The 27,165-nt window shown below is 46.6% G+C and overlaps 1 protein-coding gene across 1 annotated transcript in view; it reads left to right on the forward strand.

Moving 5' to 3' along the window:
* LOC144953346 (uncharacterized) overlaps positions 1-27,165 on the forward strand; it is a 244,395-nt gene that overhangs the window by 42,146 nt on the left and 175,084 nt on the right. Inside the window, 2 exon segments of the mRNA XM_078883908.1 lie at positions 9,555-9,987; positions 16,030-16,442. Of these exon segments, the coding sequence (XP_078740034.1) occupies positions 9,555-9,987; positions 16,030-16,442 (846 nt within the window).

Raw genomic sequence — 27,165 nt, forward strand, 5'->3', positions numbered from 1 at the left:
GACAAATCCAAAAAACAGTCATAACACGCATGTTAGTAGCTGTTAGAAGAAGACAACACCTAGCACCTTCAACTATACACATTGTACAGCCCCAAAGAGCCAACTCGTAAATGTAGCGGTATATGACAGCCTTCGAACTTCTTACTTTCGTTCTCGATTAATGAAGACATTCTTGGCAAATACTATCGCTTTCGCTCGTAATTTGCCTCCTAATTATTGGCCTCAGTTTTCGAGAACCAACTAAATGGATGTGATGTCCTCAATTATTCCAAGCTGCACAATTCACGGTTGCAGACTGCTTTGAACAGCCAAATGTTATCACAGTAAACAATTCGGACCACAGCAGGACACTCAATCTCGAGCATCTGCGAAGCAACGATATGAGGGGGCTAAGACCTGCAAGTTTATTCGTGTGTTGACGTTTTTTTAGCAAGATAGTTAAGTTCATTTATGATAAGAATTCGTCGACATGGCAGGTGTCTTGTTCCCTTTAATCAACCCAAATTATGCCAAATTACGTCGTAAATATGTGAGCTAATTCTTCGGTAGTATTCGCTAAACACCGATGGCACTAACCTACACAAAGTAAACTTTAGTCGCTCAAATCTAAGCTTAGATAGGATCATCGCAATTATTTCCATAGACGTGTGGGGTCCCACGAGAGCAGAGCAGGCGTGCAAACAGCTGGGCAGCAGTTGGAGCAGAAGCAGAAGTCGCTGCTTTGCCATCGAACGGTTTCGTAGCTGCTGGAGTTGCTTCTGTTACTGTTATATAGGCAGCATGTTGGTGTCCCGTGATGGGATAACGCCTTTGATGACAAACTCTGATGCAATCTACCAGATCGAAGCCATCGAGCGACGCCTTTGATATACTGTTACATTGTAAACTCTCACACTGTGAACTTTAACATTATGAATTCCAACAATATACATTAAACATTAACATATACATTTGAAGAATATACAAAATACTGTAATCCAGTGTTATGGTAAACTTAAAATTTGTAAACTCTAACAATATAACCTATGAGCTATACATTACAACGCTATGAAATAACATTATTAACTAGTGTTATAGATTAGCAAACCGTACAATGAAGTGTTATATTTGATTCTCAATCGAATTATTAGAATCGTTCCGTCGTCCTCTTTGAATCACACGATGCTCGTAAGTATGTAACATGTATGTATGTAACATGTATGTAATATGGACGTGCCAACCAATGGTGGGATATGTGAAACATGAAGGTGCAGGATCAGGATGGGATTAACATTATTTGAATAACACTTTGGTGGTATTAGGATCAAGCTGTCCACTGCTGGATGAATGTTCCATCTCAATGGCATCAAATAGCAATATTCGGTATGAATATGTAAAATAATCGCACAAACCCAATATTAGCCCGTGAAATAATGAATCGTTACAATTGTAATGACTCCGGACTGCAGAGGGTTCTTTTATTTAGCCTTTAACGCGGTTTCAGACCCCAGGCGTCACGATATAGCAACGACGACGACGAGACAGCAACCAGCCAACACAGCCCCAAACCTCGTTCCTCCCCCTCTCTCATTCTCGGCGTGAACCTCCGTCCACACTTGGTCTCGCCTTCTCTTCTCGAACTCTCTCTATCTTGTTGTCACCACTTGTCCCTTAGTTGACGCACTGTCTTTACATCACCCACCTCTATGACCTCTACCTGACCCCGCCATGGGCGAAGCAACTTGGGGGACATACCCGGTGGCACCTGTGGGCAATACAACCATGCCCTGTCCCCCACCGCCCATGGAAGCACGTGCTCCCGACGGCCCGAGTTCTTTTCATTAGCGGCTTGCGCTCTGGTGGGGAAAGGTCCTCGTTATGAATCGTTTCGCAACGTTCAGGTCCAGAATACCGAAGTATACCGGGAATCACCTGCACTGCTCTTCCTTTCGTCGCCTGGATGAAGGTGTTGCTGCTGCTGCAGTTGTTGCTGCAGTTGCTGCTGCAGCTGTTGCTGCAGCTGTTGCTGCTGCTGCAGCTGTTGCTGCTGCAGTTGTTGCTGTAGCTGCTGCTGTTGTTGCTGCTGATGTTCTTGCTACTGATGTTGCTGTTGTTGCTGTTGCTGCTGCTTCTGTTGTTGCTGTTGCTGCTGCTGCAGTTGCTGCTACTGCTGTTGTTGCTGCTTAAAATGCTTCAGTTCCAGTGGTGTTCCGTGATGGGATAACAAACTTTGATCAAATACTTTTATCAAACGAGTCATTACAATTGTAACAATTCATAATTGCAGGGGCTTATGTTGGGTTTGTGCGATTATTTTAAATATATAACTCCCCCCCTAGGATCTAATCCTTTGTCTTTCAGGATATTTGCATTCGATTTTTAATTTTGGAAGATGCAATCCGCATGTCTATTAATATACCGAAGGGTAATGTGCCCATTGTGCTTCATGCATGAATATGTAAGTGCATCTCAGTGTGTAAATGTGCGCTTATTTTGACTAAATCGGATTAGCGCTGGAAAAACACGTTCCCCATGCCCTCCATTGTCCTCGATTTAAAGTGAATGCAGCCCCGTGGCGTTGCCAAAAATCGCCGAGCTTCGGGAGTGAGCACGTACAGACGCGTAGTGACCACACTTGCAATACAATCACTCTAACATCAGTAAGCAAAATCCGATCTGGTACATGGTCTCCGCTTGGTCTGGTTTGTATCCGTCATAACTCTGGAGACAAACAGCGAGGCATGGTTTGGCCAGCCACCACCTCGTTTGCCAAAGCGACTTTAATAGCTGCTCTCAAACAACACTGTCACCAATAGTGGTTTATGGGCGAGGATGTTAAGCGGACAATCAGTCTTTTTGGGCAAGGCGTATGGGAAAATACACACCTCTGTTATCCCATAAACATAATACACAGCATCGGTAAGGCTGCCTTGTTGGGGGAGATGTAGTTTGGGTAAGGTGCTGTCACTGGAGTTGGGCGATGTGACTGGGTTATCACGCGGATTCGTTAAAGCAGCTTAGATGATACGATCCACTGCGCTCCACAACGATATTCTCAGTAAAAATAATAATAAATAGAACTGTTTAAATACGTTTTTTAAATAATGTGTATTGTATATATGTTATAATGTGTGATTGTTATACTCTTTAAATGTGTGTATATACTGCTAGCTGGCTAAGATGCCAGCTAGCAACATCAGCAAAGATGAGCGTTTTGAATTAGCTCAATTAAAAAAGAGGGATGACATTGTCATCCTCTCAGCCGACAAAGGCAATGCCACTGTCATCATGGACAAAATAGAATACAACAACAAAATTCAAGAACTACTCAACGATGGCAGCTATACAAACATAAAAAGAGACCCCACCAACAGCCTCGTCTCCAAAACCAACAACATCATTTCTGCTTCAACCGCATTACTTGATCAGACCAAACAGTTCTCGTTGAAACCTTCTGCAGCCAGGCCACCAAGATTGTACGGCTTGCCAAAGATACATAAAGAAGATACACCTCTTCGTCCCATTGTCTCTACTATCAACTCCCCCACTTACAAACTGGCTCGTTTTTTGTCCGAAATCCTACGGCCTTTCACTGGAAAAACCACCTCTGCAGTACTAAACTCTACTGACCTGGTATCGACAATCAAGGGGATTGCCCTGTCCCCAGACGACCTGCTTGTCAGTTTTGATGTGGTTTCCTTGTTCACCAAGGTGCCTGTGCCTGACACCATCGCAATCATTGAAGACTTGGTTCATCAAGGACTAAATGCTGGGGTACCCCCCCTGGTGAGACACTGCTTAACCAATACATACTTCACCTGGAATGGAACCTTCTACAAGCAAATTGAGGGCACCCCAATGGGCTCCCCCCTATCTCCGGTTGTAGCCAACATCTTCATGGAGATATTTGAGACGGACGCCATCCAGACTGCCACTCTACGCCCGACCTTATGGAAGAGGTACGTAGACGACACTTTTGTCATCTGGCCACATGGCCGGCCTGCTCTAGACCAATTTCTCGACCACATCAATTCCATACACCCAGCCATCAGATTCACCATGGAAGTCGAAAATGATGGCAAGCTACCCTTTTTGGATGTCCTAATCAAAAGGAGACCTGATGGTTCAATGAGCCACTCTGTCTACAGGAAAGCCACCCACACGGATGCTTATCTAAAACCGGATTCCCACCACCATCCATCCCAGAAGAATTCCCTCATCAAGACTCTATATCATAGAGCCCAATGCATCTCCGACCATGAACACATTTCCAGTGAACTCAAACACGTACGCCAAGCTCTTAAGGCTAATGGTTACTCCGACTACACAATCCGCAAAGCCATCACTCCAACCATCAAGAAAGATCCTGTTGAGGAGCCTTTCAAGACCATCACCTTACCCTACATTGCTGGGATCACAAAAAAGATCTCCAAAATCCTGATTAAACACAAGATCCAGGTCCGATTCAACACAGTACATAAAATCCGTGATCTGGTACCGTCTGTAAAAGATGTGATTCCAGACATACAGTACCCTGGCGTCTACAAACTAAGTTGCCTCTGTGGTAGCAGTTACATTGGGGAAACCAAACGACACGTCTCAGACCGCATTCGTGAACATAAAGCTGATCTAAAACACGGTAGGACAAACACCTCAGCCGTGGCAGACCACTGTTACAACTCAGTGGGCTCACATGACATTGACTTCTCCAAGACGGAGGTTCTCTGCAAGCCATCTGGCTATCATGAGAGATTCGTTCATGAGGCGATCCACATATACAAACACAGAGACAATTTTAACCGAGAAGATGGATTCAGGCTTAGCAATCATTGGAAGGACGTAATAAACCATTTCGATACACATTAGGGTGAGTTGAATAATACATAGTGTTATATTAAAATGTATAAAGTATAGGGTGGTTTACAGCAATACAGTATACAATTTAATGTTGGGTTTATCTATGGCAGTATATAGTACTGTATATGCTAAGAGAATAAAGTTTAGATGGAAGTATATTATATACTTCTTAAGACGTAGAATTGTAATTTATTATTTGTTGTTAGTAACTCAGCTTATTGTAGAGTATAGTAAGTATCAGTTTATATTTTAGTTTTTATGTAGTTTTTACTTTGGTTTTCTACGTGGTTGTTTGGTAAATGCAGCTACATATCATTAACATTCCTTTCCTTTATTAACGCTGTTCCTTGCGCCCCCCCGTGGTGCTGTTGATCCTGCATAATGCATGGGCATAATGGGACTTTGAAACCCCTCCGCCCACCTCCTACGCATTACCCATTGGTATGCTAAATTCCTCTTCATATGCACATTCTTTTGTTAAGGCGCTCCTCCTCGCTACACCTATATAAGCTCCTAGCTTGATAATGTCTCATTCTTCGCCTGAGGACGGCTGCTTGCGTTGTGGCCGAAACGTCGTGAGAATTGTTTTATTATGTTTTATTTTTATTATTTTATTACTTCCCTTCTGCGTGACTTTACCGAAAGAACCAAGAAGATGAATCCCTGCAGTCACGAAAGCTTTAAATCGAAATTTAACCGCCTCTACGGGGAGGGTTTCCACGTAACTTTGAGATCCTTCAACAAGCTCCGGGATAAGAAGGCTCAGCTAATCGAGTCTCTCACCTTTCTGAAGAGATGCCGCGACTCTAAGGTAATACCAAACGCATTTACACTAACATCTGCTGCTGTAACTTCTTCTAATGCGAAACGAATTCTGTCTAGAACTAGCTTAGCTCTTATCTCAGAGAAAATCAGACTTACGCGCACCGAACTAGATCAGTTAGACAAGACACTCTACAAATCACACTTATCTTTGAGTGCAACAATGTCCACATCGGATTGGGAACACGTGGAAAAAATGACTGCCTCTTCAGCTGCCGATATGTCGACTAAATGTAAGGACAACTTGATTTCCAAATTCAACCGCCTCTCAAACAAGAAACCGGACCCACACATTGAAAAGCTAGATGTTAACAAAGTCGTAATTAATCGCAGTAACAGTCCTATTTCTGAAGGTTTGAAATCCGTTTTAGCTAAAGGATTAAACTTTGCAGTCACACCTAGACACATACCAGTTAATGATATAATTGCTCGAGTAGATGTAGATTATGATCGGATTAAAACGATTATAATAACACTTTGGTAGTATTCGAATAACACTGAGCTAGAGTGTATGTTAAATGTAGATGCACATCGGGAGTCGTAAATGCGGCCTTGGTGGTGCCAGATTTTGAATCGCATCAAAATTATTAAAATCGCACCATGGTCGTATTAGAATCAAGCTGCCCACTGCTGGTAGAATGTTACATCGCAATGGCACCGAATAGCACTATACAGTATTGATATTTTGCGTGGAGCCTTCAAGCGCAACCTTGCGCATTTTGACCTGGTTCTCGACGCCCGTCCCTCGCCCATGTTAGAATCTTGTGCATTTCGGGGCGTCAAGGGTTCGCACCGCAGCCTTGAAGGATTAGGCAGGTCCCTGGCTTCTTTTGAAGAATTTGACCAGGCTCCAGGCACGGGTTCCTCGCAGGATCATCTCTATTATTTCCATGAACGTGTGGGGTCCCACGAGAGCAGGGCCGGCCACAAACATTCGGGCAGCAGTTTGAGCAGAAGCAGAAGTCGCTGCTTTGCCATCGAACGGTTTCGTAGCTGCTGTAGTTGCTTCTGTTACTGTTATATAGGCAGCATGTTGATGTCCCGTGATGGGATAACGCCTTTGATGAAAAACTCTGATCCAACAAGTCACCTTTCTTGTCGAGACGCATTCTAAACACAATACTGTACTTAAATGTTGCTAAAATAACGTCTACACCCGATTCAACATGCAGTTCCACCTCGGCCATGAGCAACCCTCAGCACGCGCAGAGGGAGGAGACCACGAGGGAGACGGCCTCAACTTGAAGAGAAAGTTGACAAATTCACGGATGCCATCACCCAGCTGCTGCAACGCTTGTCGGATGAGATGCTGCGTCCCGCGGCACCAATCCGTCATCACTCCGGAGACAAACAGCGAGGCATGGTTTGGCCAGCCACCACCTCGTTTGCCTAAACGACTTTAATAGCTGCTCTCAAACAACACTGTCACCAATGGTGGTTTATGGGCTAGGCTGTTAAGCGGACAATCAGTCGTTTTGGGCAAGGCGTATGGGATAATACACACCTCTGTTATCCCATAAACACAATACACAGCAGCGGTAAGGCTGCCTTGTTGGGGAGATGTAGTTTGGGTAAGGTGCTTTGACTGGAGTTAGGCGATGTGACTGGGTTATCACACGGATTCCGAAAAGCAGCTTAGACGAAACGATCCACTGCGCTCCATCTCCCCACATGGACAACGACATTAAAAATTTTTTAAAAATATTAAAACATATTTTTTAATACATATTTGAAATAATGTGGTGTATATATGTTACCATGTGTGGTTGTTAAGATTTTTGTATGTGTATATATACTGTATATAGCATTTCGATTGTGTGTTGTAATTTTTATCATTTTTATCCGATCCTTGCACGGAGACTATACATACATATGAGCAGAGTGTGATTCTAATACGACCACACTGTGATTCTAATGCTTCTAATGAGATTATAATTCCTTACCTCCGTTTATATGGTTCTAAATTTAAACAATAGTTCATAGTCTTCTTGGTTCTTTCGGTAAAGTCACGTAGAAGGGACGTAATAAAATAAATCTCATTAGAAGTATTAAAATCGCACTCTACAGATATGTATGTAAATTATCTGTTCAATCGATCCGGGGGTCATATATGTGAACTGTGGGGGGTACAGGACAAATTTTAGAATAACAATATGGTCGTATTAGCATTTTACTGTGCTTGAATGTATGTTATGTGCAAATGAAAATCGTTAGTCGTAAATGCGAGGGAGGGGTTAAGAGGTGCACGTTAAATCCAGTGTTAACATTTATTTTAGCATCATATTTAAGGACACTGTTGTTGATAAGAATTCGTCTGGGCATGGCACATGCCTTGTTCTACTCGATCAACCAAAATTAGTACAATGTCGGTCATACAGGAGTGTGATTTCATTCATGAGTAGTATTCACAGAGCCCCGATTACACTAACCTACCTAAAGTTATGGTTAAACAAAGTAATCTTGAGTGACTTAATTCTCAGCTCAGACATGATCATCGCAATACTTTCCAAAAAAGTGTGGGTTCCTGCGAGAGCAGGTCCTGACTTCAAACAGCTGGGCAGCATAATCGGAAGTAGCTGCGTCGCCCTGAAAATGTGATGTTGCTGTTGTTGTTGTCGCTGCTGTTGTTGCTGCTGGAGTTGCTTCTGTTGCTGTGATATACGCAGGGAGGTGGTGTTCCGTGATGGGATGACGCATTTGATTAAAGCCTCTGATCAAACTCACCCGATTGACGCCCTTGATCGTCGCATTTGATCAACTCTTATATTGTAGACTCTCACATGTTAAGCTCTATCATAATGAAACATTATATTATAACCTATGAACTACAACCTATCCATTGTAACGCTGTAAAAATTAACCCGTCAAACAAAGTTTTTCACTATAAATCCTTTATATGCGTGGCGGCTAGAGTCCTCTCGTCCTATGGCTTGAGATTGCTGCCACCTAGGGGTCAGATGATTGCCTGCCACCATTAAGCAATTGGTAATTAAATGTAATAATTTTTTTCCTTAAAAGTGTACAATTTTGGGGAAAAAAATTCACGAAAATAAATTGTCACGCACAACGAGTCTGTGTGCAAAATGTCAGCTCGATGGGATCACGGGAAGTGGGTAAAATAACGACTGAAAGATTTGCACGGTCGTAAGCAAGCAAGCAAGCGCGCAAGCAAGCAAGTGAACTTAATATAAAGGATTTAAAAAGAATATTACCTATTGGGTTTCACTCCCTCGTCGAGAAGGCCGCTCTCTTCCTTTTCTAAAGTTACATGCTAATTTCTCTGCATTCACTTTAAATCGAGGACAAAGTTTTTATTCAAAATAAGCGCACAATTACATATGCATGCATGAAGCACAATGGGCACATTACCCTTCGGTATGTTAATAGACATGCGGATTGTGCCTTCCAAAATTAACAATCGAATGCAAATAGTCTGAAAGACAAAGGATTGGATCCTAGGGGGGGAGTTATAAGGCGGCTCAGAAGCAGAGCTCAATGCCATTTCGAGAGGGAACTTGATGAGGTTGGACGCTCGACTCGTCGCTCTGCTGATCGCCCTTCAACCGCGAGACAACGCAGCCTGGCGAGCACAATTGCTGTGTCGACAGTTAGGCGACTTTGCGTCGGGAGAGTTCGTGGCGACATCTTCAGACGGGTTCTAGACATCGATTTACCGTGAATCTCCAAGTAAGTGTATATTTTCGCGGATAAAATCTTAAACGTGTTCGTCGTCAAATTAGCGGGATTTGTTTGCGTCTCGGTTAGACGCGAGAGTTTTAGCAGTTAACAAAATCCAAAACTCAACGCTAAACATCCTTGCGGCCGATAGCGTACTTTTGACTCGATAACACAGCTACTGTTACGACGCTCACATGGAGCAGAAACGCTCTCCACAGCCCCACGCACACGGAGGCAAGAAGCAATTCAATTGCTCTGTGTGTGGGAAGGCATTTTCACGGCCATCACATCTTCAGAGACACCAGAGAACACACACGGGCGAGAAGCCGTTCCTGTGTTCTGTGTGTGGGAAGGCATTTGCACACTCGTCAACTCTTCAAACTCATCAGAGAACACACACGGGCGAGAAGCCATTCCTGTGCCCTATGTGTGGGAAGACATTTGCACACTCGTCACATCTTCAGAGTCACCAGAGAACACACACGGGCGAGAAGCCATTCCTGTGCCCTGTGTGTGGGAAGACATTTGCACACTCATCACATCTTCAGCGTCACCAGAGAACACACACGGGCGAGAAGCCATTCTTGTGCCCTGTGTGTGGGGAGGCATTTGCACACTCATCTAACATGAACAGGCATCAGAAGGTTCACAATGATAGGAAACTGAAATCAAAAGTTGAAATTCAAGGTGCTGCAATGAGTCCTGAAGAAGTTTCCACCTTCGATCCCATGCAGTTGGATCCCGAGAGATGGCTGGATGTAATGGAGTGGCTCGAGAGTCAACCAGAGAGCTCGGGGTGACTGAAAACATATTATGTCACGTGGTTATACCTTTTAATCGGTATAGAGTACTTTTTGGTTATAATTTTGACCATTTTAGTTCTACAGTTTTTGGGAGAGTTTCGTGACGTGCACAGTGGTGTTTGTAATGTTATCGGATTACTTGCCGAAGTGGTGTGAAGAGCACTGGTTGTGAGAGGGTTCAATTGTAGTCGTTAAGTGTTCCTGTTGAGCTAAAGTTGGAATGCGTCTGAAGGTACATCTTTACTCAACATTTTAGCTTTTTTTGATAGGTATTAATCGGCTTTAGATAGCCGGTTTTCAGAATGTACATTGATGGCGCGTTCGTTGGATATATGGCCTTGACTTCAACATAGACGCAGAGTGAACAAATGTGGTTAACTAATAAGGAAATCATGGGGAATTATATTTTAACGCTTTGGTATTCCTGGAACAGAAATGGTTTGCATTGTACTGGAAATGTGTGAACATAGGACATAATAAATATTCCCTTCGAGTTTTGACGTAAAAATGATTGCAGATGAATAAAAACGTATTTTTAACAAATGTTTGTCCGGTCTTTATTTCATAATGTTCCTAGAAAAAACATGTTAAGAGATTTTCAGGTGGAGGATCTCCGTCACACAAGTGTGCCCTTAACCGGCAGCATCTTGGCTGTCTACCCGATTAACACGTGTTCCTTGAGGGGAAAGGTCCCCGTAGTTAATCGTTCATCAACGTACCAGTCCCTAATCCCGAAGTATGTCGGGGATAAACTGTACTCTATAACATGTAAACTGTAATACTATAAACGATAACACTAAACATTTAACAATTATAAACTCATAACCATATACACGGAGGTAAGGTATTATAATATCATTAGAATCACAGTGTGATCGTATAAGAATAATGCACAAACCCATTATAAACTCATGAGATTATGAATCGTTACAATTATTATAACAATAACAAATTGTGACGACTAGTGGGATTCGAATAATTGTAATTCGATTCTTATTCTGCATATCCTATACCCGGTTCGCATATTCACTGACAATACATACGACACCAGTGTGATTCTAATTTGAGCACAGTGCGATTCGAATTATTCTTATGAGATTATAATCCCACTATAACAGGTAAAAGTATTTTACAGCGTTCATAGGTTGTAATATAATGTTTCACTATGTTAGAGCTTAACCTGTGAGAGCCTACAACTATCATAGTTGATCAAATGCGACGATCAAAGGCGTCAATAGGGTAAGTTTGATCAGAGTCTTTGATCAAAGGCGTAATCCCATCATGGAACAATACATCCCTGCGTATATAACAGCAACAGAAGCAGCAACATCACATTTCGAGGGCGACGCAGCTACTTCTGATTCTGCTGCTTCTGCTTCCCGGCTGTTTGTGGCCGGGCTGGAAATGATTGCGATGATCATGTCTGAACTGAGAATTAAGTGACTAAATATTACTTTGTTTAACCATAACTGTATGTAGGTTATCTTCTTGGTTCTTTCGGTAAAGTCACGTAGAAGGGAAATAATAAAATAATACAAATAAAACAGAATAAAAAAATTATCACGACGTTTCGGCCACAACGCAGGCAGCCATCCTCAGGTGAAGAACAGGACTGTCGGAAAGACAGCGTCTGAATGAACACCACCAAGCTTGGCAGCGTATATTTAAGCTGGAGGGGGAAGGGCGCATTGACAAAGGAATTTGCATATCAACAAATGAATTTAGAATATTTATGGCAAATGCAGATATGGGATTAGTCACTACTTGTGGAATGCGTAGGTGGTGGGGGGATCTCAAAGTCATATTATGCCCGTGCATTATGTAGGATTAGCAGGAACAAAGGGAGGAAGTGGGGTTAGCAGTAATAAAGGGAAGGAATTTTAATAGTAAGGAGCTGCAGCAGCCATACCACCACGTAAAAAAACTAAAATATAAACTACATCAATATTATCAATATACTAAATATACTCTCCAATAAGCTGAGCTACTAACAGTAAGTCATACATTACAATTCTACGCCGCAATTTTTTTTTTTAATATGCCTCCAGCTAAACTTTTTTCTTACATCACACTGATCTACCCCGCACTATATACTGCCATAGACAAACACAAAATTAAATTATATTTTAAAATACGGAATATTTATGTATAATATTTAGCAAAACACCACTGTCACATGACGAATTTTCAAACTGCAACACTCAAGTGACAGAACAAAAAAAAGCCAAAAAAAAGAACAACAATGGACAAATCCTAAAAACAGTCATCACACGCATGTTAGTAGCTGTTAGAAGAAGACAACACCTAGCACCTTCAACTCTACACATTGTACAGCCCCAAAGAACCAACTCGTAAATAGTGCGGTATTTGACAGCCTTCGAACTTCTTACTTTCGTTCTCAATTAATGAAGACATTCTTGGCAAATGCTATCGCTTTCGCTCGTAATTTGCCTCCTAATTATTGGCCTCAGTTTTCGAGAACCAACAAAATAGATGAGATGTCCTCAAGTATTCCAAGCTGCACAATTCACGGTTGCAGACTGCTTTGAACAGCCAAATGTTATCACAGTAAACAATTCGGACCACAGCAGGACACTTAATCTCGAGCATCTACGAAGCAACAATATGAGGGCGAAGACCTGCAAGTTTATTCGAGTGTTGACGTTATTTTAGCTATATAGTTAAGTACACTGTATATGATAAGAATTCGTAGACAACCAAAATTATACCAAATTACGTCATAAATGAGTGTGAGCTAATTCTTCAGCAGTATTCGCTAAACACCGATGGCACGAACCTACACTAAGTTATGTTTAAACAAAGTCAACTTAAGTCGCTTAAATCTCAGCTCAGGATCATCTCTATTATTTCCATGAACGTGTGGGGTCCCACGAGAGCAGGGCCGGCCACAAAGATTCGGGCAGCAGTTTGAGCAGAAGCAGAAGTCGCTGCTTTGCCATCGAACGGTTTCGTAGCTGCTGTAGTTGCTTCTGTTACTGTTATATACGCAGCATGTTGATGTCCCGTGATGGGATAACGCCTTTGATGAAAAACTCTGATCCAACAAGTCACCTTTCTTGTCGAGACGCATTCTAAACACAATACTGTACTTAAATGTTGCTAAAATAACGTCTACACCCGATTCAACATGCAGTTCCACCTCGGCCATGAGCAACCCACAGCACGCGCAGAGGGAGGAGACCACGAGGGAGACGGCCTCAACTTGAAGAGAAAGTTGACAAATTCACGGATGCCATCACCCAGCTGCTGCAACGCTTGTCGGATGAGATGCTGCGTCCCGCGGCACCAATCCGTCATCACTCCGGAGACAAACAGCGAGGCATGGTTTGGCCAGCCACCACCTCGTTTGCCTAAACGACTTTAATAGCTGCTCTCAAACAACACTGTCACCAATGGTGGTTTATGGGCTAGGCTGTTAAGCGGACAATCAGTCGTTTTGGGCAAGGCGTATGGGATAATACACACCTCTGTTATCCCATAAACACAATACACAGCAGCGGTAAGGCTGCCTTGTTGGGGAGATGTAGTTTGGGTAAGGTGCTTTGACTGGAGTTAGGCGATGTGACTGGGTTATCACACGGATTCCGAAAAGCAGCTTAGACGAAACGATCCACTGCGCTCCATCTCCCCACATGGACAACGACATTCTAAATTTTTAAAAAAATTAAAACATATTTTTAAATACATATTTGAAATAATGTGGTGTATATATGTTACCATGTGTGGTTGTTAAGATTTTTGTATGTGTATATATACTGTATATAGCATTTCGATTGTGTGTTGTAATTTTTATCATTTTTATCCGATCCTTGCACGGAGACTATACATACATATGAGCAGAGTGTGATTCTAATACGACCACACTGTGATTCTAATGCTTCTAATGAGATTATAATTCCTTACCTCCGTTTATATGGTTCTAAATTTAAACAATAGTTCATAGTCTTCTTGGTTCTTTCGGTAAAGTCACGTAGAAGGGACGTAATAAAATAAATCTCATTAGAAGTATTAAAATCGCACTCTACAGATATGTATGTAAATTATCTGTTCAATCGATCCGGGGGTCATATATGTGAACTGTGGGGGGTACAGGACAAATTTTAGAATAACAATATGGTCGTATTAGCATTTTACTGTGCTTGAATGTATGTTATGTGCAAATGAAAATCGTTAGTCGTAAATGCGAGGGAGGGGTTAAGAGGTGCACGTTAAATCCAGTGTTAACATTTATTTTAGCATCATATTTAAGGACACTGTTGTTGATAAGAATTCGTCTGGGCATGGCACATGCCTTGTTCTACTCGATCAACCAAAATTAGTACAATGTCGGTCATACAGGAGTGTGATTTCATTCATGAGTAGTATTCACAGAGCCCCGATTACACTAACCTACCTAAAGTTATGGTTAAACAAAGTAATCTTGAGTGACTTAATTCTCAGCTCAGACATGATCATCGCAATACTTTCCAAAAAAGTGTGGGTTCCTGCGAGAGCAGGTCCTGACTTCAAACAGCTGGGCAGCATAATCGGAAGTAGCTGCGTCGCCCTGAAAATGTGATGTTGCTGTTGTTGTTGTCGCTGCTGTTGTTGCTGCTGGAGTTGCTTCTGTTGCTGTGATATACGCAGGGAGGTGGTGTTCCGTGATGGGATGACGCATTTGATTAAAGCCTCTGATCAAACTCACCCGATTGACGCCCTTGATCGTCGCATTTGATCAACTCTTATATTGTAGACTCTCACATGTTAAGCTCTATCATAATGAAACATTATATTATAACCTATGAACTACAACCTATCCATTGTAACGCTGTAAAAATTAACCCGTCAAACAAAGTTTTTCACTATAAATCCTTTATATGCGTGGCGGCTAGAGTCCTCTCGTCCTATGGCTTGAGATTGCTGCCACCTAGGGGTCAGATGATTGCCTGCCACCATTAAGCAATTGGTAATTAAATATAATAATTTTTTTCCTTAAAAGTGTACAATTTTGGGGAAAAAAATTCACGAAAATAAATTGTCACGCACAACGAGTCTGTGTGCAAAATGTCAGCTCGATGGGATCACGGGAAGTGGGTAAAATAACGACTGAAAAATTTGCACGGTCGTAAGCAAGCAAGCAAGCGCGCAAGCAAGCAAGTGAACTTAATATAAAGGATTTAAAAAGAATATTACCTATTGGGTTTCACTCCCTCGTCGAGAAGGCCGCTCTCTTCCTTTTCTAAAGTTACATGCTAATTTCTCTGCATTCACTTTAAATCGAGGACAAAGTTTTTATTCAAAATAAGCGCACAATTACATATGCATGCATGAAGCACAATGGGCACATTACCCTTCGGTATGTTAATAGACATGCGGATTGTGCCTTCCAAAATTAACAATCGAATGCAAATAGTCTGAAAGACAAAGGATTGGATCCTAGGGGGGGAGTTATAAGGCGGCTCAGAAGCAGAGCTCAATGCCATTTCGAGAGGGAACTTGATGAGGTTGGACGCTCGACTCGTCGCTCTGCTGATCGCCCTTCAACCGCGAGACAACGCAGCCTGGCGAGCACAATTGCTGTGTCGACAGTTAGGCGACTTTGCGTCGGGAGAGTTCGTGGCGACATCTTCAGACGGGTTCTAGACATCGATTTACCGTGAATCTCCAAGTAAGTGTATATTTTCGCGGATAAAATCTTAAACGTGTTCGTCGTCAAATTAGCGGGATTTGTTTGCGTCTCGGTTAGACGCGAGAGTTTTAGCAGTTAACAAAATCCAAAACTCAACGCTAAACATCCTTGCGGCCGATAGCGTACTTTTGACTCGATAACACAGCTACTGTTACGACGCTCACATGGAGCAGAAACGCTCTCCACAGCCCCACGCACACGGAGGCAAGAAGCAATTCAATTGCTCTGTGTGTGGGAAGGCATTTTCACGGCCATCACATCTTCAGAGACACCAGAGAACACACACGGGCGAGAAGCCGTTCCTGTGTTCTGTGTGTGGGAAGGCATTTGCACACTCGTCAACTCTTCAAACTCATCAGAGAACACACACGGGCGAGAAGCCATTCCTGTGCCCTATGTGTGGGAAGACATTTGCACACTCGTCACATCTTCAGAGTCACCAGAGAACACACACGGGCGAGAAGCCATTCCTGTGCCCTGTGTGTGGGAAGACATTTGCACACTCATCACATCTTCAGCGTCACCAGAGAACACACACGGGCGAGAAGCCATTCTTGTGCCCTGTGTGTGGGGAGGCATTTGCACACTCATCTAACATGAACAGGCATCAGAAGGTTCACAATGATAGGAAACTGAAATCAAAAGTTGAAATTCAAGGTGCTGCAATGAGTCCTGAAGAAGTTTCCACCTTCGATCCCATGCAGTTGGATCCCGAGAGATGGCTGGATGTAATGGAGTGGCTCGAGAGTCAACCAGAGAGCTCGGGGTGACTGAAAACATATTATGTCACGTGGTTATACCTTTTAATCGGTATAGAGTACTTTTTGGTTATAATTTTGACCATTTTAGTTCTACAGTTTTTGGGAGAGTTTCGTGACGTGCACAGTGGTGTTTGTAATGTTATCGGATTACTTGCCGAAGTGGTGTGAAGAGCACTGGTTGTGAGAGGGTTCAATTGTAGTCGTTAAGTGTTCCTGTTGAGCTAAAGTTGGAATGCGTCTGAAGGTACATCTTTACTCAACATTTTAGCTTTTTTTGATAGGTATTAATCGGCTTTAGATAGCCGGTTTTCAGAATGTACATTGATGGCGCGTTCGTTGGATATATGGCCTTGACTTCAACATAGACGCAGAGTGAACAAATGTGGTTAACTAATAAGGAAATCATGGGGAATTATATTTTAACGCTTTGGTATTCCTGGAACGGAAATGGTTTGCATTGTACTGGAAATGTGTGAACATAGGACATAATAAATATTCTCTTCGAGTTTTGACGTAAAAATGATTGCAGATGAATAAAAACGTATTTTTAACAAATGTTTGTCCGGTCTTTATTTTATAATGTTCCTAGCAAAAACATGTTAAGCGAGTTTCAGGTGGAGGATCTCCGTCACACAAGTGTGCCCTTAACCGGCAGCATCTTGGCTGTCTACCCGATTAACACGTGTTCCTTGAGGGGAAAGGTCCCCGTAGTTAATCCTTCATCAACGTACCAGTCCCTAATCCCTAAGTATGTCGGGGATAAACTGTACTCTATAACATGTAAACTAACACTATAAACGATAACACTAAACATTAAACGATTATAAACTAGTGTATTAGTAGGTATTATAATATCATTAGAAGCATTAGAATCACAGTGTGGTCGTATAAGAATCGCCAATATATATGTATAGTGTACATGCAAGGATCGGATAATTATTACAATTACAACATGGTCATATTACAATCACGATTTTCACTGCGATATGTAATCGAATAACAAAAGACGGAATATATTTGTATAAATACACGCACAGAATCATAAACTCATGAGATTATGAATCGTTACAATTATTATAAGAATCACAAATTGTGACAAAAACTAAATCCCACAATCAAAACACCACGCTCACGTGACGAATTCTTAAACAAACTGCAACACTCAAGTGACAGAACTCAACAAAAAAACGCCCAATAAAAAGAACAACATCAATGGCCAAATCCTAAAAACAGACAACACACGCACGTTAGTAGCTGTTAGAAGAAAACAACACCTAGCACCTTCAACTAAACACATTATACAGCCCCAAACAGCCAACTCGTAAATGGGGCGGTATATGACAGCCTTCGCTGCTGTCGACGGGGCCAAGCAGCGAGTGTTTAACTCCATTGCTTCAGAATCCGTGTCATCACACGGCCACAGCGCCTTAGCCAAACTACATCTCCCGAACAAGGCAGCCTTCCCTATGCTGTGCATTATAGCAATATATTTACGGACGCACTTGAAGATACCAATTCGTCTTGAAAAGGCAGGCGACTTGTTCTACCAACACGATTTCAAATTTCTACCGAAATAAGTATGAGTTCATTCATGAGTAGTATTCACTAAGCCCCGATGACATTAACCTACACACAGTTATGATTAAACAAAGTAAACATTCGTCGCTCATCCCAGCTCAGACATGATCATAGCAATTATTTCCAAATCCGTGTCGGGTCCCACGAGAACATGGCACTTCAACAAACTCTCAAATTGTAAACTCACATTGCATACTCTAACATTATAAACTCTAACAATATAACCTTTAAACTATGAGCTATACATTGTAACGCTTTAAAATAACACTACAAACTAGTGTTATAGTAAACTATAATGTTGTGAACTCTAACAATATAAGCTATGAGCGATACATTTTAACGCTATAAATTTACATCATAAACTAGTGTTACAGATTAGAACGAAGTACATTGAAGTGTGATATTCGAATCTCATTCGAAATTCGATTTAAAGCTTTCGTGACTGCAGGGGTTCATCTTCTTGGTTCTTTCGGTAAGTTACATAGAAGGACTTTACCGAAAGAACCAAGAAGATTAACTCATTCAAATTCTTAGCTTCACACCGTGGTCCTCTAAGAATCACACTATGCTCGTGAGTATATAACATGTCTGTATGTAATATGCATTAATATAATGTCTGTATGTATGTGTAGTATAGTAAACTACGGCGGGAGACCACTTGACAGGTAGCACACTTTATTCACACTTGGGTTGTCACAGTAACACGTGTTGTCACTACAGCTCACGCTACACGTTCCACCTGACACGTGTGGTATCTACAGCTCACGCTACACGTTCCACCTGACACTGGTGGTTACTACAGCTCACGCTACCCGTTCCACCCGGCTACACACAGACGGGCATTCCAGCCCCTTAGCATCCGGGGGAACCTCTAGACCCACCCCAGCTTGGGTACGGATCCCGACCACTGGGTCCCGCGACCCGGTCCTCACACGGACGTCTGGCCCCCGGGTCCCAAGGTCCCGCCTCTGAGCCACACAAGGCCCCGGTCCTTATGAAGTATTGGAAAATGACGGCAGGAAACTCCTTGACGGGAACACACTTCTTTTATTAAATCTTGACTTGTAACGATACAACGCGTGGCCTCTCTTCTTCACAATGCGGTCACCATACAACGGTACAACTCGTGACCTCTTCTCTCCACCCTACGCTTCTCTTGACTCTCTTAGATTCTGTGCTGCTGGCTCTCTATGCCTCGTGTAGACTCCGCGCCTCGGCTACACTCTTCTCTCGTCTCGTGTAGACTCTGCGCCTCTGCTACACTCTCCACTCGCCTCGTGTAGACTTTGCATCTCTCTCTCTCTGGCTACACCGTATGCATACTCGGCTCGTGTAGACCTTTCTCTCTCTCTGGCTACACCGTATGCATACTCGGCTCGTGTAGACCGTTCTCTCTCTCTGGCTACACACTATACATCACTCAGCTCGTGTAGACCGTTCTCTCTCTCTGGCTACACACTATACATTACTCAGCTCGTGTAGACCGTTCTCTCTCTCTGGCTACACACTATACATTACTCAGCTCGTGTAGACCGTTCTCTCTCTCTGGCTACACACTATACATTACTCAGCTCGTGTAGACCGTTCTCTCTCTCTGGCTACACACTTATACCTTACTCTCCTCTACTCTCCATTACTCTCCTCTCCGGGCTCTATCTCTGCACCTTCGTCTTCATTCTTAGATGGTTCCACTTCTGCCCCCTGCTCCTCTGTGCATCACCTTATATACCTCTTCTTCCCGGGAGACGGAGCGGATGCGGACCTCAACGTCGGCACCGCTCCTCAGTTACCCAATCCCCACGCGCTATCTCTACGATCCGGTTCGGCTCAGCGCGTGTTTCCACTCCCCGACCAATCACACCGCGCTGCTAACCGATCACTCCCTCTGGGCGCGTCACCGGCACACAGCCAATCAGCAGCACTACCCCCACCCGCGCACTGACGCCTGCTCCTCCCCGTCAGCGCGCGTCACCACACACACACCCGTACATACGCGCTGGCACACGACGTATACACCCGGCGCGTATCACCACTACATCACCCCCTCCCACATAGCTCGCAGCCGGCCCGGCTGCTAACAACAACCAACCGCGACTATAAAACGACAACCAACAAAAAAAACCCGTAACCCCCCGAGTGTGCCCCGTAACATAACAACAACAACAACAACAAGAACAACTATGTACAGATTGACAATGAACACGAAAAGTCAACAATAACACGATACGAGCAAATTCCAAAAAACGAACGCGCCCCACGTCCCTGCGACTACACGCAGTGACGAGGCGCTCCAACTGCCCCGACTCCTCACGAGGCAGGTCATGCAAAGTAGCACGACCTGGCGCGAGTCCGTCTGGCTGGTCCGTCGTATGGGGCGGGACACTGACGACCGTCCGGCGGTTCCGGCTGCTCCAGACGGCGCGGAACGGGCCTGAAAGGGCCGGCCCCGCCGCGGAGATCCGGCCGCCGGTGATCGGCAGCTGTCAGTTCCGAGACACCTGGGAGCAGATCAGGCGAAAATACGTGTGGATCAGGCAGAGACATTTCCCCCTCTGGGTCGCCGGTCACGTCACACGCCCGGCCATCACGACACAAGGGGAGGCCATATGGAGGCGAGAACGGTTTCAGTCGGGAGGGGTGAACGTACCAACGGCGCTTTCCCCACTTTATCTGAACGCACTGGGGCCGTGCAACGCGCACGACCTCCACGGGTCCCCTCCACGGTCTCAACAATTTAGGCGACGTAGCCAAGGGTGCCTGAGGGCAATGCAGCCAGGCCCTGTCACCTGGTTTCCATTCGTGCATGGACACCTTCCGTGCCCGCAACCGTTCATTAGCAATTTGGCGAGCCCGCGAATTAAGCCGTGCGGCCTCCCTCGCCTCTGTCAGCTTGTGAATATTAAACTTAATATGTTCTGCCAAATTAGAATTAGTTCGTGGAGCGGACAGGCCAAGTTGCGTTTCCATTGGCGGGTCAGCTTCCCGACCGTACATCAAATAGAATGGGGAAAACCCCGTAGCTGCATGGGGGGCCATTCTATACGCGGCAAGGACTCCCGGAACCTGCAGGTCCCAATCTACATGTGCCTCGCACACCTGCTGGCACAGCATGGAAGTCAAAGTTTTGTGGAGTCTCTCCACCATCCCGTCTGTCTGCGGGTGGTACGGGGAGGTACGCACCTTCTTGGTACCCAACAGATCGCACACCTCTTGCAACAATTTACTCGAAAAATGTTTACCTTGGTCGGTCAGCAGGCGTTCGGGAGCCCCCTTGTCCAGGACATAGCCCTGGACGAAGGCATCCGTCACAGCCGCTGCCGACTGGTTAGCGAGAGGCCACGCCATAGGCCATCGGGTAAAGTATTCGACCCCCACTAACAAATATTTATTCCCTCTCGGCGTGACTGGGAAGGGCCCCAAAATATCGAGTGCAACGAGCTCGTTGGTACGCGAGACCTGAATAGATTGCAGCGGTGGATTAGCTGCCACGGGCGGTGGTTTACGCCTGGCGCACTCAACGCACCCCTTCAGAATATGTACCACATCACTTCCCATTCCCGGCCAGTAATAGTCACGCTGAAGCAGGGCAAGCGTCTTGTTAACTCCCAAGTGCAAGAGGCGTTCGTGTGCCGCCAAGACAACCCTCCCCCTCACAGCGGAAGGCACCACGAGTGCGTTCCGCCGGGACAAACAGTCCCATCTCAATAACACGCCCTGCTCAAGTACATAGGAGCCGGTACGCTCCTGGTCCCCCTCGGGACCCCCAACCTTGCGGCGCAATGCTAGCAGCGAGCTGTCCGCCATCTGGAGGCGGCCCCATTCGCTGAGCGACAGCGAGAGCAGCGAGTCCCGACCCTGAGAGGCAGTGGAATCATCCACGATCGGTGCGCCCGCTGTCACAGCCAGTGCCCCCATCTCCCCCGCAAGCGTCGGTTTACAGCGCGCCGATCCCGACAAACACGCGCATTCATCACAAGGCAACAACCGCGACAAGCAATCGGCATTTGTGTGTCGCAACCCCTTACGGAACGTAGTCGTAAACTGATAGTCCTGGAGGACTTCCAACCAACGCGACAACTGGCCCGAGGGCTGGGCGACCCTCAATGAATACTGTAGCGCCACGTGGTCCGTTCGGACTGTAAAGTGACGACCATAGAGATATGGCCTAAACTGCTGCACAAAAAAAACAATGGCAAGCAGCTCGCGACGGGTGACACAGTAGCGCTGCTCCGCCGGAGACAACACCCTACTACCGTAGGCGACAACTCTTTCGACACCCCCAACGACTTGGGATAGCACCCCCCCAATGCCCGTGTTGCTAGCATCCGTGTCCAGCAAAAAGGGACTGGCAAAATCGGGATAACACAAGGGTGGGGCACCCACCAAGGCGTCCCGGAGGGAGCGAAACGCGGCCTCCTCCTCCGGTCCCCATTTGAACTTCACTCCCTTCGCCGTTAGAGCGTGCAAGGGTTTTGCAATAGTGGCGAAGTGCTCAACGAACCGCCGATAATAAGAAGCAAACCCGATGAAACTACGCACGTCGGAAACGGACGTAGGTGTCGGCCACGAACCGACACAATCCGTCTTCGCGGGATCGGTGGAGATCCCCGAAGAATCGACAATGTGACCCAAGTATCTAACCGACCTACGAAGGAGGTGACATTTGGCCGGTTTAAATTTCAACTTAGCCGATCGCATTCGCAAGAACACCCCTCTCAATCGCCGGAGGTGTTCTTCAAACGTTTTACTGAAAACAATGACATCGTCCATATAAATCAAGCATGTATCCCACTGCAAGCCCGACAAAACCAGCTCCATAAGTCGCTGAAACGTCGCTGGAGAGGAGTGAAGTCCCATGGGTAACCGGTTAAACTGGAACAGCCCCCCTGGAGTCCGAAATGCTGTCTTAGGTTTCGACTCTTCGTCGAGCGGCAACTGCCAAAACCCCGATAACAAATCAAGAGTCGAAAAATATCGCGCACCAGACAATGCATCGAGGGACTCATCCATCCTGGGGAGCGGATACGCGTCAGCCACAGAGATCTTATTCAGGCGACGGAAATCAACGCAGAATCGCAGGGACCCGTCCTGCTTCTTAACCAGCACAATAGGCGCTCCCCACGGGCTAGAGGAGGGCGAAATAATATCGGCTTCTAGCATATCGTTAACAGCCGACTGAACATGTTCCTTCTCCACGGGACTCAGTCGGAAGGGATTTAGCCTGACCGGCGCCGCATCGCCCGTTTCAATGTGATGGTGCAACAAATCCGTGCACCCAATGTCATACTTATGTTTACTGAATACATCAGAGAATTCAATGAGCAACTCGCGCAGCGCACCCAACTGCGCCGCCGACAAATCGTCCGAGGCGGCACATAGCGAATGGACCCACTCAAGGTCTTCCTGGTCCCGGCCGAACCCCCCTCGCCGAACCGAATCCCCGAACCTTAACCGGCCCTCCTCCGCCGCAACGCGGCGTCCCATGTGTGCCGAATAAACAGGCCGAGCGTGTGAGGTGCCGCGACTTGCCGGGGATTGTAGAGATGACTTGGGCTCTCGGTCGTCGTCCAGCCGAGCTCCCATGGCGCGCTGCCGCGGAGCGCGGCACCCGGACGCCACGTGGCCCCGGAGGCCGCAGTTATAGCACGTGACGAGGGTCGGAGTAGATCTTGGTTGCTCCGACTTTCGGCCTGATCGCAGAGGCGACCGGGCCCCCGGCCTCCAGTCCCCTGGTCGTCCCGTGGCGAACGCCTCCTCTCGTGGGCTGACGACTTGGGGTTCGGCGACCACCAAACCCGGGGCTGCGACGACAGCAGCGTTGCAACCAACGCCTTGCTTCCGTTGTAGGGCCTCGTGCGCTTGAATACTCGTGGCGACTCTCAAAGAAGAAATATCAATCTCGTCAGCTGTGTTGATAGGGACCCCCAGGTCCTGCGCCAACTTGAGCAGCTGCTCCAAAACCATCGCGTCTTGGCCCTCCTCGTCCATCCGAGGGAACGCAGCATCAGCAAGAGCCAGCAACGCCGTGCGATAGGCCAGCGCGGTCTCCGTGGCCGCTTTCCGTCTTGCGTAGAACTGATGGCGGCACGTAGAGGGAGGTCCGTAGACCCTGGCCAACAAACCCAGCGCATCCTTCAGCGTGGAGCGGTCCGACTTCCGTGCAGCCCTGAAGGCCGCGAGCGCATCGTCGTCCAGCATGGCGGGCAATGCCCGCAGCGCCGTAGCATCGGACCACGCTGACATCTCTTGATGCGCCAAAAACCTTCGCTGAAATTGGCCCCAGTCTCCGCCTTCCGCCTTGAAGGCTGACAACGTGGGCAGGCGCTGCTGAAAAATGAAGTCATCCGCCTCGTGGTTCCTCTCCGCCTCTCCGTCGGTGTGTAAGATGGCGGCTCCAGCAGCAGACGTAAAATGGCGGACCCCCTCGCGCGCTGATGACGTCGATGCGCGCGCTTGGGAACCCACCACCACGTGGCGCTCGCCGTTCCCGCCAAAAGTAGGCCCAGGCGCAATGGCGGGAATCCCCCATTCGTTTTGGCGGGAATCTGCGGGGCGACCTTGTAAAATGTCCCCCACCGTCCCTGCTCCTCCCGACGAGCTGATCTCCGCCAAGATGGACGCGGCTGCGAGCAGCAGCTCCGCCAGTCGGGAGTGCGCCTCACGAAGCCCAGCGTCGGTCCCCGGTCGCTCGGCCGGCGCCGTCGACGGATCCTGTAGCGTGGGCAAGTCCTCCTCCTCACCCCCCGCCACCAGCGGCCCCGAGTCGTCCAGGTTTTCCTCGCGGTCAATCCCGTGGGTCCTACGGGTCTTCCTTGTCTCCATGCTTGGAAGCCCGTTTCACTTCTGACGCCAGATGAAGTATTGGAAAATGACGGCAGGAAACTCCTTGACGGGAACACACTTCTTCTATTAAATCTTGACTTGTAACGATACAACGCGTGGCCTCTCTTCTTCACAATGCGGTCACCATACAACGGTACAACTCGTGACCTCTTCTCTCCACCCTACGCTTCTCTTGACTCTCTTAGATTCTGTGCTGCTGGCTCTCTGTGCCTCGTGTAGACTCCGCGCCTCGGCTACACTCTTCTCTCGTCTCGTGTAGACTCTGCGCCTCTGCTACACTCTCCACTCGCCTCGTGTAGACTTTGCATCTCTCTCTCTCTGGCTACACCGTATGCATACTCGGCTCGTGTAGACCTTTCTCTCTCTCTGGCTACACCGTATGCATACTCGGCTCGTGTAGACCTTTCTCTCTCTCTGGCTACACACTATACATCACTCAGCTCGTGTAGACCGTTCTCTCTCTCTGGCTACACACTATACATTACTCAGCTCGTGTAGACCGTTCTCTCTCTCTGGCTACACACTATACATTACTCAGCTCGTGTAGACCGTTCTCTCTCTCTGGCTACACACTATACATTACTCAGCTCGTGTAGACCGTTCTCTCTCTCTGGCTACACACTTATACCTTACTCTCCTCTACTCTCCATTACTCTCCTCTCCGGGCTCTATCTCTGCACCTTCGTCTTCATTCTTAGATGGTTCCACTTCTGCCCCCTGCTCCTCTGTGCATCACCTTATATACCTCTTCTTCCCGGGAGACGGAGCGGATGCGGACCTCAACGTCGGCACCGCTCCTCAGTTACCCAATCCCCACGCGCTATCTCTATGATCCGGTTCCGCTCAGCGCGTGTTTCCACTCCCCGACCAATCACACCGCGCTGCTACCCGATCACTCCCTCTGGGCGCGTCACCGGCACACAGCCAATCAGCAGCACTACCCCCACCCGCGCACTGACGCCTGCTCCTCCCCGTCAGCGCGCGTCACCACACACACACCCGTACATACGCGCTGGCACACGACGTATACACCCGGCGCGTATCACCACTACACTTACAAGGACAGCGGGACTAGGTGTCTCAGGGCCCTATCTCTTCCTCCTCCGTCTTCCGTCTTCACTGGTCACCAACTTCTCCCCGAGCGCCCGCGCGCACCGCCTTATATAGCCCTCCGCTCCAAGGAGACGGAGCCTATGCGGACCGCGATGTGAGCACCCACCCTAGCCGACCAATCATCAAGCGCTGCCACACGATCCCTTCTTGTGTCAGCGCACATAACCAATCACCACGCGCTGCCACACGATCCCTTCACTGTCAGCGCGCGTCACCAACACACAGCCAATCACCACCACATAACCCATGACCCCGCGCAGACCTACGATCCCTCACTGTCAGCGCGCGTCACCAACACACAGCCAATCACCACGCGCTGACACACGATCCCTACTGCCAGCGCATATCAACACTACAGATAGATTCTCCACACAACACTCATTCGAAATTTGCATGACGTCTTAAATGTTGGCGAATTTGGACATGAAATGGTCCTTGCCGATTAACGTCTAGATGTTCACAACCATGGGTTGAAGCAAGCCTGACCGCCTACAGCCCCCTCACAACCATTTACGGCCTTGGGCCAGGAAAGTCACGAAAAAAATTGCGCACGAACGACGCATCCACGCAAACTCCCGATGCTCCGTTTTGAATTAGATCATTTTATTTCTTCATTGAAGCTTATATAATTTTACATCTGGAAGCCTTCATTGAAAACAACATTTCGTGTGAATTTTCTCTTGTCGTTAAGTAGATGGCCTTACTGGGGTTCGGTTCGATGCGGACTTTCACCTGGTTGGGATTGCAGGGTGGAGATAAGGCGACATAGAGCTAACCGTGCCAGAAAACCGCCGTCTGCAGATCGATTCCAACGTGAGCTAACGTCTGTCCCTGCGCCTCCATCATTCATGCAGAGGGCGCGTAGGTTTGCAGCGCCCCCTGCATGAAAACGATGGAAAGTGCAGTGTTCATCACAGATAGACGAAGTGCGCTGATATAAGAGTACGAGCGGGAAGTACCCGGCGTTGCCTGGGCGAAAAAGACACACACACACGGACTTAGACACACACGCACAGACATTCGCTTCAGATACACATGGAGT

Source organism: Lampetra fluviatilis, chromosome 74, assembly GCF_964198595.1.
Source record: "Lampetra fluviatilis chromosome 74, kcLamFluv1.1, whole genome shotgun sequence".
NCBI lineage: Eukaryota > Metazoa > Chordata > Hyperoartia > Petromyzontiformes > Petromyzontidae > Lampetra > Lampetra fluviatilis.